The sequence below is a fragment of the Lactuca serriola genome, chromosome 1, assembly GCF_051521515.1.
Source record: "Lactuca serriola cultivar US96UC23 chromosome 1, Lser_US96UC23_V15, whole genome shotgun sequence".
NCBI lineage: Eukaryota > Viridiplantae > Streptophyta > Magnoliopsida > Asterales > Asteraceae > Lactuca > Lactuca serriola.
In genome coordinates, this window is record NC_136408.1 from 77,382,942 (window position 1) to 77,399,346 (window position 16,405).

Below are 16,405 nucleotides of genomic sequence, written 5' to 3' on the forward strand. Positions count from 1 at the left end.
TTAAGCATAAATTAACTGTTTCATATTATCAATTTATGACACATAAAAAACGACAATCAAAGTGGAGTAATTAAAGTAGATAAAGCTTTCACTAATAACATAGGAGTATAAGTTTTCTTAACTACTCTCGAATGACTTGTTTCCATAAGCATTTATAAACGCTATGATATATGTCATTGCTTCAATACACGAAGACTATGATAGTATTTTCCAAACCATCTTTTGATGATCTGTACTTCCTCTTGTCGCTGTTTAACCAACCATTCGGGATCACCTTCTTTTGAGCTTAATATGTCCAAGCAATGTGAACCTGCGTGCAAATTAAGCAAATAAAAAACACTTAAGAACTATTTCCAATGGTTAATTAGGAGTAAATATCGAGTCATTATCAGTGCATATTGCTTCAAAAGATACCGTTGGTTGTTTTTACAGCAAGGATAGAATCTGATATATCTTCCAATACCCTGAAGGCGTAAAAGAGAAGATAACATTGTGATGATTTGTATTCAAAAGCATGTGTATTTAGTTATTTTTTGATTTTTTCCTAAATCTTTTCCATTATCCTTTTTCAGCATGCCTATATATGTCATAATTCGTTTCCATTATTACATTTTAATTCTAAGCACAAGTGTTCATTTTCATTGTATACATACCCTGCACTGCTATACGGATCTCTTAAACCATTCGAGAAGATGATGTTACTTGCAAACTTGCTAAGCACCAGTCTTATATCCTGCAATTAAAGTAATTAAACCATAAATATAACATCTAGAAATTAAATAAGAAATTAAAGAAGTACTACACGTACATGTCCACCATAATAAGTTGTTGCCCAATGAGCTCGAGGTGTAACTCCATACAACTTTTTACAATTGTTGATGAATTCTTGTAGATCATAAGGCGAGCTTGGGAACATGCTAACTTTACTAGTTATACCAATGGGCATCACCATCTCGCTACAAGTCTAAATATACTTGAACAAATTAATAATCCAATAAAATAACCATAACAAATAAAAGGTACAATGTAAATACAATAGGGTCTTCTATGAGGAGCATTTTGCAAATATTTTACTATGGTGGAAATATTGTATGATGACTCTTAAGTGGTTGCATAAAAGTTTGTGTGCTTTATTACTACTTTTGCACTCTAGATATATATAGGTTTTTGGTATACCAAACTAACTTTAATTATTCAATTCAAGTCAAATTCGAAAACAATTATTCTATTTGAATTAATATATACACTAATTGAGTCCTTCATTTTTAAAAAACGTAATCCACGAGCTTTTGTTGTTTTTGTGATTCGATTACTATAGAATCCAATATGTGAAATTACTTACTTGCCACTGCCATCCAATAGATGTTTCACTAACTTGCTGTGTCATATTATAACAAGGTTTATTTTGATATGCAACGATGCCTGCATATACACGATCAAGAATATCAATGGTCTTGCTTGCTCCATCAATGCCTTGACAAATTTGGCTCGTCGGATACTTAGGTGGAGCATTGTATTGAGCTGCACTCGCATACGTGGAATCTAAGAAGTTCGTGAGGTCCACTGGATCCTTTAATGGCCTTAACAAATATGTGAAAAATGATTTAAATTAAACTAAAATACATGCATTCTATTCTAATTAAATAAAAAAACAAAAAACTACTTGATACTTACGAGCAAGTTTTAAATTTTTGGCTAAGAATCGCAAGCCCATTTGGTTTTGAAGCAACTTTTTCGATCTCGTCCCATGATTTTCTTATTGTCGTGTAACAATTTTCGCTTACTTCCTGTATAGATAATCAATTTTCAGTTTAATTAACATTCAATTCTGTAAAAGATATTTATTTAAAAAACAATCAATCTTTTACCAAATAGATGGTATTCTTTAAAAGATATGTATTCAAAAGACAATCAATATTTTACCCTGAAATCATTGGTAACAACTGAATAATATCCATCTTCAGGAGTAATATTATCAAAGTAAAGAATAGGAGCCGATGAAGCTAGAGCTCCAAGCGCTATATGCGGATACTTTAGACGAAACCATGAAGCAAGCACTAAAATTTCAGTTTAATAAATAGTTAATTAGATAAATAATTGTGTTTAAGGGTCTAATAAATGTAAAAAGAATTCATTTTGTTCAAGGTTAGATGACTTACTTCCACCATAAGAGCCTCCCATAACGATGATAGGAGAATTATGCGCATGCAACTTTTTCTTGAGATGTTCAAGTACTTCTGCATAATCTGCCAATGCTTGAGCCGAATTGAAATACCCACGCAAATTCTTGTTTTTTACCGATTTCTCCATTGACCCGACTGGATTTGATTGTCCATAAAACCGATGCTGTAATAGAAAGAAAAGAAACGAAAATTATGATACGTTGTAATCTCTTGCTTTTAGCTCATCAAACCCTAAATACATACCTCTATATACACAATAAGAGCCTTGAAACGTGGGGCGTTTTCAGGAAGAAATCCGAGGATCTTGATGTCACCATCTATGGCGCCTTCGGCTCCAAGATAAGCAAAAATCGGTGCATTGTTATGTGCACCACCCCACCATTTAGAGTTGATAACATAGCGTTGTGGGAAAGTGGTGTAACTTTCTGGCTTGTAATTGAAATGGTCGAGTGTCTGGTTGTAGAAAAACGTTTCTAAGTCGCTAGAAACAGTTGCCAAGTTATCGATGTTTAGATCTCTTAAACGTGGGTCGATAGGGCTAAGTTTTGGAGTCTTGTTGGGTGCACCCATGGTTTCTGTGGTGAAGGTGGTGGCAACAAAGAAGAGAAGCCATTGGAGTAGAACTCTCATTCTTTGAATCTCCCGGGGAGTTGGGGGTATGACTTGGAATGAAGAATTAACATCAAGGAATTCTAGTATTTATATGGGTATATTTTAATTTTAATTAATTTATAAAAAGTTATAGTTTTATTTGGGTCGATAAGCCTGGAATTCATAATAGTATTTGCTAGTTTATACTGGAATTTGTATGTTTGCTTTGGATTTTTAATTTTATATTGATTGTTTATTTGGTTTCAATTAAAAAATATTATTATCGTCTGTTAAGGTTCAAATTTTGGATAATACTAAAGATAGGTTAATTTGTTATTTAGTTCGTTGAGAGAAATTAGGATCAAAATAAATAAATTATATATGGTTCAACGTCAAAATCTTGGATATTCAAATGCATGTTGCTTGTTAATCGGGTAGCTAGTTCTATCTCTTATACTTGGCCAACATTACAAGTTCGTTTATTTTATTTGTTTTTTAATTTAGTATTGGAATTAATATGAAAAACATCATATTATAATTATTTATTATACAAAGAACCTTAATTAATATGGAAAAAAAAAATAGAATGAAAATAACTTGAAAGCAAAGTGGCCCATCGATGTACATATTTATATTTTGTGTTTTTTTTTTCATGAATTATTTAAGTGGACTACTGACTTGTGCGATGCATAGTGATACCCAATTACATTTTTTCGGACCACTCGTTTTCTTTTCGATCTCAAAAGAAAAACTCCATTAATTAGGTCGAAAAGAAAAGAGTTTAGTTTAGTTGTTTTTGTTTTATTTTATTTTATTATTTGTTGTTAACTCTAATGGTTCTTTTTTGATTTTTGATAGTTTTAAGAAAAATCTCAAAAAAAAAAAAAAAAAAATTTCATTTTGGCAGTGTAATTTTAGTTTTTAATTAAAAAAAAATCTCCAAAACACAAAAACTAATTCAAGTAAGGTTTAATAAAAAACTATTTTATAGTTTTACAAATTTACTTAATTACTTGTATTTAAAATCAATAACGTATATATCATGTAATTTTATATTTTTAAAAACTTTTAGTTATTTTTGTAAAATACTCATAAAAATAAAAATTTTAGCTACCAGCTTTAGATTAGAAAGATAATAGTTACATTAAATTATATGACTAATTAAAGACATGCTAAGTTGTGATTTATAGAAACTAATAATTTTTATTAGCTACATGAGACACTAATGATTTTTATTAGCTATTCCGAAACAACACATTTTCAACCAATAAAAATAATTTAATAATTATGTTTTTTTTTGAACCAGTAAATAATATATAATCTACTCCTAAACTAACAACTAAATTTACATATGTTCACGATGAGACTTGAACCCTCGACCTCAAGGATGGAAGATACCACCTGATACCACTGGGTTAGAAAATAATCAAATAAAATGTCTAAATAATTTAATGATTAGGTGTCTAAATGGTTGAACATAGTTATTTTGAGATTATTTTCTAAGAAAGTTTTGGGAAAACCATTTTATTTAACGGCCCATTAATTAATGTGCTATGACTAAATATATAGATTATATTTGTTTATAAAAAAATAAATAAAAGAAAACCAAGAAATAAGAAAATATCATTTAATTGGCTTGTGGTTTAGACTTCATCAATCAAAGAAGATAAATCTTTTTTCTTGACTAAATAAACGCTCTCTTGAAGATTACGATAGACTAGAATTATATTTAATTTATTCCTTTTAGTTATATGAAAATGCATATTTGAGAGGGATTTATCATAGGCCGTAGATATATGGATTTATCTCATAATAAGCATATTAAATATATGTTTAACATAATGTATAGAGATTGAAAGAGATGGGTTACTTGTCATGATGTTAGATCATGGCACCTTTACAAATTATTCACCCATTAATTTGTAAATTAGGAAGAAAAACTATAATTAGGAGTAACTAATCTCCAAATTATATTATCAATTTATGGTCTCTCTTTCTTTTCCGTGTCAATTTATAGTCTGTTTCTTTCTTTTCGATGGTGACGGGACATTCGGTTGATATTTTAATAATCTCATAGTATAATATAAAACCATACGTATAATATAAATTATACTGGAAAACCCAAAAATTAATTTATAAGCTAAATTTTTAACGTTTCAACTTAGAACTTCTTCGAGATATGCCCAAATTAACATGAGGTATATAATAAAAAAAAACTATAGTATTGTGATTTTTTATTTTATAATACATTTCAATGCAAATATGAAAAACATCTAAATTTGAGATTTCCAAACTTTACGATCTTCGTAGAGATTTTTTTATTTATGAATATTTGTAACTTTAAATTTACATTTACATATGAACAACAAAAAAATAATTATTTTGAGAAAAGTTATCTCAAGAGGTTGATGAAAAATTATTATTAATAAACACAACATACAAGTTATCTATTTTAGTATGATTATCTAAATTCTTTATTACAAGCGTCATATTTATTTTATATAACTTAAGAAGCACTGCAATTGTATATAACATGACATGTCTAATCCGACGCTATTTGCAAAAAATAACGTGTGGTAACAGGTCATTTTTCGACGTGTTAATCAATTGGAAGAGACTATTTGCTAAAAGGTGGTTGCAGATTCTTGTGGGTGCCGTTTTAAGCTATTCATGTATTTTAATTTGTTGTCTCTTCAAACTGTATTGTAAGAGGTTGGGTTGTTCATTTGCTTATGAGTTGATACTAATATTTATTCTCTGTATAAATGACACATTGGGTGTGTCAATTTTAGGTATAATTCTTATGAGATATAGTTGTTAGAACAGTTGTGGTGTTTGTTATGGGTTCATAATATCAGTTGATTAATGAGTAAGAATACTGATGTCGATGATTTGAAGTTCAAGGAACGTATTTTTCGTTTATGGAAACAACATGTTTACTTGAAGTAGTCTTAATTAAACAATATTTGTTAGTTCTTCTATGCGTTTTTTCTGTAATGAGCTCGTATCTGCAAAATATCGTTAGTAATAAATGGAATACTGAGGCTTATGTTAGACATGATAACCTTAAACAAATTAGCCTTTTGTTCCTAGGATACAACAGTTGAAGCAGTGTGTACTGCCAGATTAGATCAGTTACCTGAAAAAAATCGATGAAAAATGTATGTAGAGAGTATTATTTTAGTTATATTTGTATGAGAATCACATATCTCTTTATATACCAATCAATGTAAATATGATTATGGAGTCTTTAGTCATTCGATATTCTTTTCGCGATAGGGAGAATTCATTCTTTTATGGATGGACCAACCTAAACCCTAGAAAGCAATGCACGTGAGAATGAAGAGTAATGATTTCAGCAACAACAGTCGGACGGACTACTATAGTGAGTCTAGTGACTAATGCTACAGTTGCTAGACTCAAAAAAATTATTTGTGCCCTCATGGATACGATCCAGAGGCTTCTAAATGATAGAATTAGGGGGTCCCTTTCGGATGTGCATATTGAGTCTTTTTGGCGGTGAGGACTGAACTTTCACTTTCTTACTTAAAGTCATAGCTCTTTCTCTTTTTATCTTTTGAGAGCTATATGTAACTACAGTTCTTTGTGGGTTAGGGAAATCTCCTAAATTACTAGAGAGGAAGATAGATTTAGCATTGATATGATTGATAGGTCTAGATTCTCTCTAGTCATGTAGAATATTAGACTAAGACTTAGTGACTATGATACTAGGTCACGTCAAAGGAAATGTCAGTTGCTAGAATTGAAGCTCTGCCCGAATTTCGAGTCATCACTTTACCAAGTAGGTACATAGTTACTTTCAAGCTTACGTATAAATTCAAGTATTCTAAATGCTTAACTGCTATGTACACTATCTTTGTTGTGTTTAATGTAGTTGTACAAATATGATTACTACTTGATTTATTGGTATGTTTAACATACTTAATAATATGACTGGGTAGTGAGGGGCTGTGTAAAATAATAAATAAGAGGTTGTGATAAGGTTGTGTAAAATAATGGTTGCGATAGGTTAGAAAGAGAGTCGTGCGAGATAATAAGTCGTGTTTGTCGTGTCTATCTCAAGTACTTTTGTATTGCCGTGCTAAACCCAAGTACTTTTCTACTGTCGTGCTAAACTAAAGTACTTTGTATCGTCGTGCCTGCCGTGATTATACAAAAAGTACTAATATACTTCTGTGTTGTCGCGAGTATTATCATACCCCGTACCTAATCACCTAGGAATTATAGTTGTCCGCGGATAAAGATCCTTTAGGAAAGATCCCTTAAGATCATCATAATAGAATTAGTAAGTGAGAGTGATGAGAAATGGGGTATTTGGGTTATTTGCATGATGATGGTTATATAATGAAAATTTTTAATAGTATGGGTTGAAAGCCCTATGTATCTCACCAAGTTTCCCAACCTGACCCACTTAGCGTCTTTGTATCACATGAAACAATAATTATGATGCCTTAGAGATTTGAGGAACTTTATACTATAATAAGATATTGCAAGTCTTCATTTATACTTATGTTTCTTGTATCAGTTATGACATCCCGAGTTTTTAATAAATCAACGAAAAACATTCATTCGGGAATATTTATGGGACAAATTCCGCATATGTATATTAAAACTCTAATTTTAAAATAAGCATAATCTGGTCTTTCCTGGCCTTAAAAATGGGGATGTCACAACATGTGATAAACTGTAACGACCCAAAATTTAAGACCAAAAATTTCTTTTAATAAAACCTTACTTTAACAAATCATCATTCCAAAACATAATTTGAGTATAAGTTTCAAAACACATGTTCATCATCAGAGTAACATTCCCAAGCTGACTAGTCTATGGTGTGTGCCATGCGATCACCCCGAGCTCCTCCCTCCGCTACCGGAAGTACCTGAAAACAAAACTGAAAACCGTAAGCACGAGGCTTAGTGAGTTCCCTACCTTACCACATACCATGCATAACCACATACTGCATATACTGGGCCACGCCCGCTATCTGGGACCTCGTCCCCTACTTCGGGCCTCGCCCGCTACAACGGCCCCGCCTGGCTTCGAGCCCCGCTCGGATACAGATCTGTTTACTTAGGCCTCGCCTGTCACAGGGCCCCACCCACTAACATATAATAACACATGCATATATCACATAACATCACACAAGCTAAACATACACTAACAGCTCTTGCTCTAAAGTCTCACCTATCTCCGGGCCCCGCCCGTGTCCTGCTACTGATGAGTCATGGGACCTCGTCCATACTCCTGCTGATAGTGAGATACGGGCCCCGCCCGTCCTCACTCCTTTCCTAACTTGGGCCTCGCCCCTGGACTGCTGCTACTAAGATGTGGAACACCATCCACGCTCTGCTATTGGTGAGATACAGGACCTCGCCCCCACTCACCTCCCTACTAGGCACATACAAGTATCACACAGACAACAAGTATAAACTATCACATAAACCACTCCTTGGGCACCCGCCCTCTATCATCGGACCTCGTCCGAATATCATACTAGCATACTGTGCCTAGGGCTAACCCTCGGGTCTTCTACTCATAACTACATGGGCCGGCATTGTGGCCGTAGACCCATTCATACAAAAGGAAATTCACCTGATACTGCTGAACTGCTGCTGCTAATCCCTTTGACCGCTACCCAACCACTGACTCCGAACTGCTGCTCCACTAGCTCCCCGAGCTATCAATGCCAACACATTACTTAGTCTAACTGACCTTCAAAGGTCAACCAAGTCAACCCTTGCCAAAGTCAAAGTCTTGGTCAAAGTCACCCTTCCAGGTCAACCCTACTCGCCGAGTCCACTTACTAACTCGCCGAGTTCTTATGCTCAAATCCTTCCAATCGCGACTTGACTCGCCGAGACAGCCCCTGACTCGCCGAGTCTACAGATTCCTGAATCCTGTCCTGACCAACTCACTGAGTCCTTGCTCGACTCGCTGACTCGAGTCTTAACTCGAAGGGTTTGGGACTACGCGACCCGACTCGCCGAGTCTAGGAACAGACTCGCCGAGCACAAAGAGATCTCCATCCAACTCGCCGAGTTGTTCATCCAACTCGTCGAGTTCATGCCCATCTTCATCCGACTCGACGAGCTGTTCATCCCACTCGTCGAGTTCCTCCTTATCTACAAGCTACTCGTCGAGTCCACTCGAAGGACTCGCCGAGTCCATTCGGTTCCACAACATGCAGAGGACTTTCGAGTCATGCAGGGACTCCAAACAGTAGATCTACTCTTCCCAAACCTATCCCCCACATAAAGTTTCAAACTTTACGTGTGAAGATGGAGATCTAAGCAAAATACACCATGAACTAGGGTTTGAGACCAAAGGCTCCAAAAATCCACTCTATTGCTGATACTTTACGGGATTCTAAACCAAAACAAGCATGGATCTGAGGTGGCAACCTCAGATCTGGACTTCAAGCTCGAGATTAAACTTAGACATGGCTTAAAAGCCCCAAAACTTATAACCAAAGTAGATCTGGATGAAGGAAGCGACTTATTACCTTCAAGTGCTCTGAAAGGTCCTTCAACTTTGGATTTGCTGCAGTTCCTTGAAGCCTCAATGATTCCTTCCCTCCTTCTTCCTTCAAATCATCCACAAAATGTCAAAGAGCTTGAATAAGCAACAATGGCGGTTTAAGGTTCGTATTCTGGGTTGGAGAGGCAGTAAAGAAGCCCTAGGAAGAAGAAAGAGACGTTTAAATAGGCTCCAAGCCCCAGATTTAGGGTTTTCCTCGCACAGACCAGACTCGCCGAGTCACCTTGGCCGACTCGCCGAGTCGGTCACTTACTCCACGACTCAGATCCCGCTCGGACTCGCCGAGTTCCTCCTTGGACTCGCCGTGTCCCCCTTAAATCTAGGGTTTCCTTTACTTTCTGGGCTTTCAAGACTTTGGGTGTTACAACTCTCCCCCACTTAAATTAAACTTCGTCCTCGAAGTTTGCTATGGCCCACCGCCTGCGGTCTGCCTACAACACCCAGCCAATTATCCCCACACTAGCTGCCCTCCCTTGCTGACCTACCGCCCGATCATTCTGACTAGCATCAATCCAGCGGGTAATCATCTCGGGTCGACCCTGACCCTGAACATTCTGAAAACACAACTTACTCAGCCGATAATCCGACGGGTACTCACTGAGTACTGCACTGAACCTATAGGGGTTCACCCCTTCCTTCCTCACGCAATTCCCTTGCCTTCCCAAAGCGATGCTCCAAAAACAACTATCTCTTCAGTCACTGTGCAGATCCTATCTTCACCCATCCTTTATTCCCGCTAAATCCAGTACGGGTCATTACCGCCAGTAACCACTGACACTCCCCTCTTGTCATAACTTGGTGTCGAGCACCCCTCGACTCAACTAACTGAATTCCAACATAACCCGCCTTCCCGCACTACTACTGACTGGATATTTCTGCCATTCCTCATCTGCCTTCCGGTTGAACTGAGACCATTCTGGTCCCTACCAACCTATCAATATCTGGATTACCGGCTCCCACCGGTAGCTGGTCCCAACACCAACACTAGTCGCTCTCAGCGACTTCCAGAGAAACCTCGACTACCTATAACTGCTCAAACAATTCTGCCACTCAGGCACTACAAACCTGGGATCCCCGATCCCCTAACTTGACACTAGGGTCCTTACCATGTCCCACCTGCGCAGCTAAAACTCACGGGCCTCGCCCACGGGTCCCACCCGCCTCTATCCTTCTAGTCCCACTAGTCTATTCACCCTCGCTCGGGCCTCGCCCACGGATCCCAGCCAATCGTACTGCTGAGCAACCCTGCTCCCAGGTCCTATCTACACTGCTAACCTCATACGGGCCTCGCCCACGGGTCTCACCCAACTACATCCTGGAACGGCCTCTCCCAAGGTCTCACCTTGCTAGGGCTATATAGGCAACTCCCTATCATCCTCATCCATTATCCATCCTGATCCCCATCTGATCACTAGGAGATAAGGGCCTCGCCCCAACTCCGCTAACGAACTACTAAGGAATGCTACGGCTTACCATAGGCTTACATCACCATCCATTGCTGACTGCTAATGAATGCTACGGCTGCCCCGTAGTCTCACAACACTTCCACCACTTACTGCTAGTGAATGCTACGGCTACCCTGTAGTCTTACATCACCTCCTACCACTGTTTGCTAATACAAAGGCACCCATGCGCCATCAGCTCCCAAGATCCTCATTCTGACTCCCTCGAGTCTTACGGGCGATCCACAATCTAAATCCCCAACCACGAACTAACCATTACCATCACACGCACTAGCTGATGGGGAGTTTCTCAAACTCCCAACCCTGAAATCCTCAATCCATCAAACGCTGAACTACTTCCTTTCCTCCTCGGAGATCGCGCACTCATTCTGGGTCTGCGTGCTCCTCTTTGGGCACACTCGGAGGATTCTCCCCCACTTCGATCCTACTTACCCCTTGCTGCTTGATACTCAAAAGAGATCCTGATCTTTGCTACCCTTGCATAATCAATCTGCTGAGGAACCCAAGCTTACCATAGCTAGGGATCTAACCAATCCATCTCTGACACTACACGACCCTGATCTAGCGAGACATACCAAATCCTTCCCAAACATGCTACAGCTACTGCATCCTACGAACCTTCTCCAATAGAGCACATCCCCTAACTACCACACAAATATCCAAGGTATGCAGATGGCATATAACTCGACCATAATCAACTGCACATAATAAAATACTCATACCGATGATGATGCAGAATCATAACGACATAATCATGCACAAATAAAAGAACTGGAAATGGAAATGGCATACCTGCAACGTCCGACGTCGCTCGCGTCTCCAAGGTCGTCATCTGAAAAGCCCTGCTCCCTGCTGCAGGTGCCTCTACCCGACCCTGACGGCCATCCGTGATCCTCAAATTTGCAGGGGCGGGTGCCATCACCCGTCCTGCCGAAGACAAACTGGGGCACTGGGCCTTCTTGTGGCCCCGCTGGTTGCAATGAAAACATATCAAATCTGATCCCTGCGCGGCGGTAACGGTGCAATCCCTGCTAAAATGACCAGTCCGACCGCACTTGAAACAGCCAGAATCACCGTCGCTACCACTCCTGCACGCGCCCCCGTGCGCCCTGCCACACTTTCCACATCGACTGCGGTCCAGATGATCCCTCGATCTCGAATTCGATCCCTTGGGCCTTTTTCCCGAACCCACAGCTACCTGAACCTCATCCGGCTTCCTCTTCTTCTCCATCTCGAGATCAATCTCCCTCTCCCGATCCCTAGCAATCATGTCATCTAGCGTTTTACAGCTGGACCGGCTCACAAACTGGCGGATATCGCTCCGCAACATCTCATGATAGCCGGCCTTCTTCATCTCCTCATCGGCTGCATACTGAGGAACGAGAAGGTCCCTCTCCCTGAACTTGGCGGTGATCTCCGCCACTGTCTCTGTAGTATGTGTTAAATCCTGAAACTCTCGTGCCAGCTGCTGCACCTCAATCATCGGCGAAAACTCCGCCCTGAACCTGGCCGAGAAATCGCTCCAAGTCATCGCGTCCAACACGGCATCATCCCCCAAAGCATGACCAATCTCCTCCCACCAATCCCTCGCTCTGTCCTTCAGGAGACAGGAAGCGAGTCTGACCTTGTCCCCCTCGGGACACTTGCTCGTACGAAAGGCGTTGGCTACATCAGCCAACCATCTGCTGCTAGCAATGGGGTCCCTAGCCCCATGATAATTTGGTGCCCCGCAGGCTCTGAACTCTCGAAATGTCAGAGTACGCCCTCCCATCAATGCCATCATCTCAGTACGGAAGGCTCCCAGCCTCTCATCCAAGATCTCCAGTATACCCTCCTTGACCGTGCCAAAGATCACAGGAGTCTGAGCTAGAATACTGCGCGTAACCTCAGTTGATATCAACTCTCTCATCCACTCCTCGAGCTGCTCGGCCCCCGAACCCGAGCCTGATCCCTCTCCGGCGCCTGATCCGCCCGCTGGTCTCTCTCGCAATGTCACCATGCTGAAATACACCACAACCACTATCAGAATACTCACCACTGATGCGAGACCAAACATACCCTACCAGGTTCTCGGTCTTGTCTCGGCCCTTCCCGAATCGAGTACGGATCCTCTGCTTTCAGTAGTACGGGCCCATACTACCTTCCACATCTATCCGTACTTTCCTCAGGAATTGCTTTGACTCCACCAGGCCCCTTATCCACTAATACTGCTCCCAGCACTATCTCATCCTAGGCTTACCCTAGGGAAACCTCTGACACAAATCAAACCAGTCCTCAGCCGCTGAAGGTGTCCTTATGATGCCAATTAGCCACCACCTGAATACCATCACATGCGACGAGGCTTAGATAATCCTTCAAGTAAAAGTCTCGTCCCTACAACGGTTGGACTCAGACAAGAGCTGCGTAATAGGGCCAATTCCAGCACTCTGAGATTATTCAACCCTGATCACATGTGGTGTGACGTATTCACCTAATGGCTAACTCCCATCACTCAGAGTCCCACAAAGCACAAAGCAAGCAGCATTCGAACACAAGAAACTACTCAAGCAATCCTATCCCCATAACGAGGAACTGTACTAGCATACAATGCTAAGCTGATACTATCAGGCATAACCTAAACAGGCTATCCTATTGTTGTCTACTCAATAGTAGCATGCAATACTCATAAAGCTAAAACACATATAGCAGGCACATAAGGCATCCTCCTAGATCCTTAGTCCTATACTAGCATGCTGTTCTACTGAAACTGAAACTGAACAAATAACTTGTATGGGTAATTTGGGAGTACTTACTTGAGCTCGGTTGATTGCATGCACCACACCTCTTTTCTCTTTTCAAAATTCTTCTTTTTCTGGATTCTTTTTGTTTTTCTAAAACTGCTTTTCGTTCTCAAAATTCTTTTTAGAAAACTGTCTTTTCGCTTTTGAAAACTTTTTATCCGACCCATCAGTTTGAGTTTAGGCACACCCGAGAGTATGCCCGAATCCCTCAAACCAAGGCTCTGATACCAACTTGTAACGACCCAAAATTTAAGACCAAAAATTTCTTTTAATAAAACCTTACTTTAACAAATCATCATTCCAAAACATAATTTGAGTATAAGTTTTCAAAACACATGTTCATCATCAGACTAACATTCCCAGGCTGACTAGTCTATGGTGTGTGCCATGCGATCATCCCGAGCTCCTCCCTCCGCTACCAGAAGTACCTGAAAACAAAACTGAAAACCGTAAGCACGAAGCTTAGTGAGTTCCCCACCTTACCACATACCATGCATAACCACATACTGCATATACTAGGCCACGCCCGCTATCCGGGACCTCGTCCCCTACTTCGGGCCTCGCCCGCTACAACGGCCCCGCCGCTCCAGGCCCCGCCTGGCTTCAAGCCCCGCTCGGATACAGATCTGTTTACTTAGGCCTCGCCTGTCACAGGGCCCCACCCACTAACATATAATAACACATGCATATATCACATAACATCACACAAGCTAAACATACACTAACAGCGCTTGCTCTAAAGCCTCGCCTATCTCCGGGCCCCGCCCGTGTCCTGCTACTGATGAGTCATGGGACCTCGTCCATACTCCTGCTGATAGTGAGATACGGGCCCCGCCCGTCCTTACTCCTTTCCTAACTTGGGCCTCGCCCCTGGACTGCTGCTACTGAGATGTGGAACACCATCCACGCTCTGCTATTGGTGAGATACGGGACCTCGCCCCCACTCACCTCCCTACCAGGCACATACAAGTATCACACAGACAACAAGTATAAACTATCACATAAACCACTCCTTGGGCACCCGCCCTCTATCATCGGACCTCGTCCGAATATCATACTAGCATACTGTACCTAGGGCTAACCCCGAGTCTTCTACTCATAACTACATGGGCCAGCATTGTGGCCGTAGACCCATTCATATAAAGGGAAACTCACCTGATACTGCTGAACTGCTGCTGCTAATCCCTTTGACCGCTACCCAACCACTGACTCCGAACTGCTGCTCCACTAGCTCCCCGAGCTATCAATGCCAACACATTACTTAGTCTAACTGACCTTCAAAGGTCAACCAAGTCAACCATTGCCAAAGTCAAAGTCCTGGTCAAAGTCAACCTTCCAGGTCAACCCTACTCGCCGAGTCCACTTACTGACTCACCGAGTTCTTATGCTCAAATCCTTCCAATCGCGACTTGACTCGCCGAGTCAGCCCCTGACTCGCCGAGTCTACAGATTCCTGAATCCTGTCCTGACCAACTCACTGAGTCCTTGCTCGACTCGCTGACTCGAGTCTTAACTCGAAGGGTTTGGGACTACGCGACCTGACTCGCCGAGTCTAGGAACAGACTCGCCGAGCACAAAGAGATCTCCATCCAACTCGCCGAGTTGTTCATCCAACTCGTCGAGTTCATGCCCATCTTCATCCGACTCGACGAGCTGTTCATCCCACTCGTCGAGTTCCTCCTTATCTACAAGCTACTCGTCGAGTCCACTCGAAGGACTCGCCGAGTCCATTTGGTTCCACAACATGCAGAGGACTTTCGAGTCATGTAGGGACTCCAAACAGTAGATCTACTCTTCCCAAACCTATCCCCCACATAAAGTTTCAAACTTTACGTGTGAAGATGGAGATCTAAGCAAAATACACCATGAACTAGGGTTTGAGACCAAAGGCTCCAAAAATCCACTCTATTGCTGATACTTTACGGGATTCTAAACCAAAACAAGCATGGATCTGAGGTGGCAACCTCAGATCTGGACTTCAAGCTCGAGATTAAACTTAGACATGGCTTAAAAGCCCCAAAACTTATAACCAAAGTAGATCTGGATGAAGGAAGCGACTTATTACCTTCAAGTGCTCTGAAAGGTCCTTCAACTTCGGATTTGCTGCAGTTCCTTGAAGCCTCAATGATTCCTTCCCTTCTTCTTCCTTCAAATCACCCACAAAATGGCAAAGAGCTTGAATAAGCAAAAATGGCGGTTTAAGGTTCGTATTCTGGGTTGGAGAGGCAGTAAAGAAGCCCTAGGAAGAAGAATGAGACGTTTAAATAGGCTCCAAGCCCCGGATTTAGGGTTTTCCTCGCACAGACCAGACTTGCCGAGTCACCTTGGCCGACTCGCCGAGTCGGTCACTTACTCCACGACTCAGATCCCGCTCGGACTCGCCGAGTTCCTCCTTGGACTCGCCGAGTCCCCCTTAAATCTAGGGTTTCCTTTACTTTCTGGGCTTTCAAGACTTTGGGTGTTACATAAACAAGAACTACTATTAATGTAAGTAAACAATTACATGTGTCAGAGTAAACCACTACACAAAGACGACTATTGACTGAAGCATTGTCAAAATGATTATTTGTCCTCTTTTCATGTTGTATTTGAACAAAACTTGAATATAATTAATTTGAGCTCTGATTTAAACCTATTACAATAAAAAAAAATGTTAACTTAAATCAGTGGTGAATTTTAATATGAATTGATACTTGTAATGTACATATGTTTGAATTGCTATTATACATATGTTTGAATTGCTATTAGAGATTGAACCTTCTATTTTCTTAGCTTTCTTGTTGGGTTCCTGCATGTTTTGTAGTGATTCAAATTTACCCATTCACAATTG

The 16,405-nt window shown here is 40.5% G+C and overlaps 1 protein-coding gene across 1 annotated transcript; it reads right to left on the minus strand.

Moving 5' to 3' along the window:
• Nucleotides 1-2,867, minus strand: LOC145093046 (uncharacterized). Its single transcript, XM_079031086.1, has 9 exons — nucleotides 2,427-2,867; nucleotides 2,160-2,346; nucleotides 1,924-2,057; nucleotides 1,675-1,787; nucleotides 1,343-1,580; nucleotides 809-964; nucleotides 654-733; nucleotides 415-464; nucleotides 1-310 (listed from the first exon to the last, which is right to left on the minus strand). The coding sequence occupies exons 1-9, from the start codon at nucleotides 2,811-2,813 to the stop codon at nucleotides 174-176; spliced, it is 1,482 nt and encodes a 493-aa protein (XP_078887212.1). The 5' UTR covers nucleotides 2,814-2,867; the 3' UTR covers nucleotides 1-173.
• Nucleotides 2,868-16,405: the final 13,538 nt, after the last annotated feature.

Coding starts and splice junctions, on each gene's coding strand:
- LOC145093046 (XM_079031086.1), bottom strand. CDS start 2,813: ATGAGAGTTCTACTCCAATGGCTTCTCTTCTTTGTTGCCACCACCTTC. Junction 2,347..2,426: donor CTCTTATTGTGTATATAGAG/GTATGTATTTAG, acceptor TTTCTATTACAG/CATCGGTTTTATGGACAATC. Junction 1,581..1,674: donor CAAAAATTTAAAACTTGCTC/GTAAGTATCAAG, acceptor ATATTTGTTAAG/GCCATTAAAGGATCCAGTGG.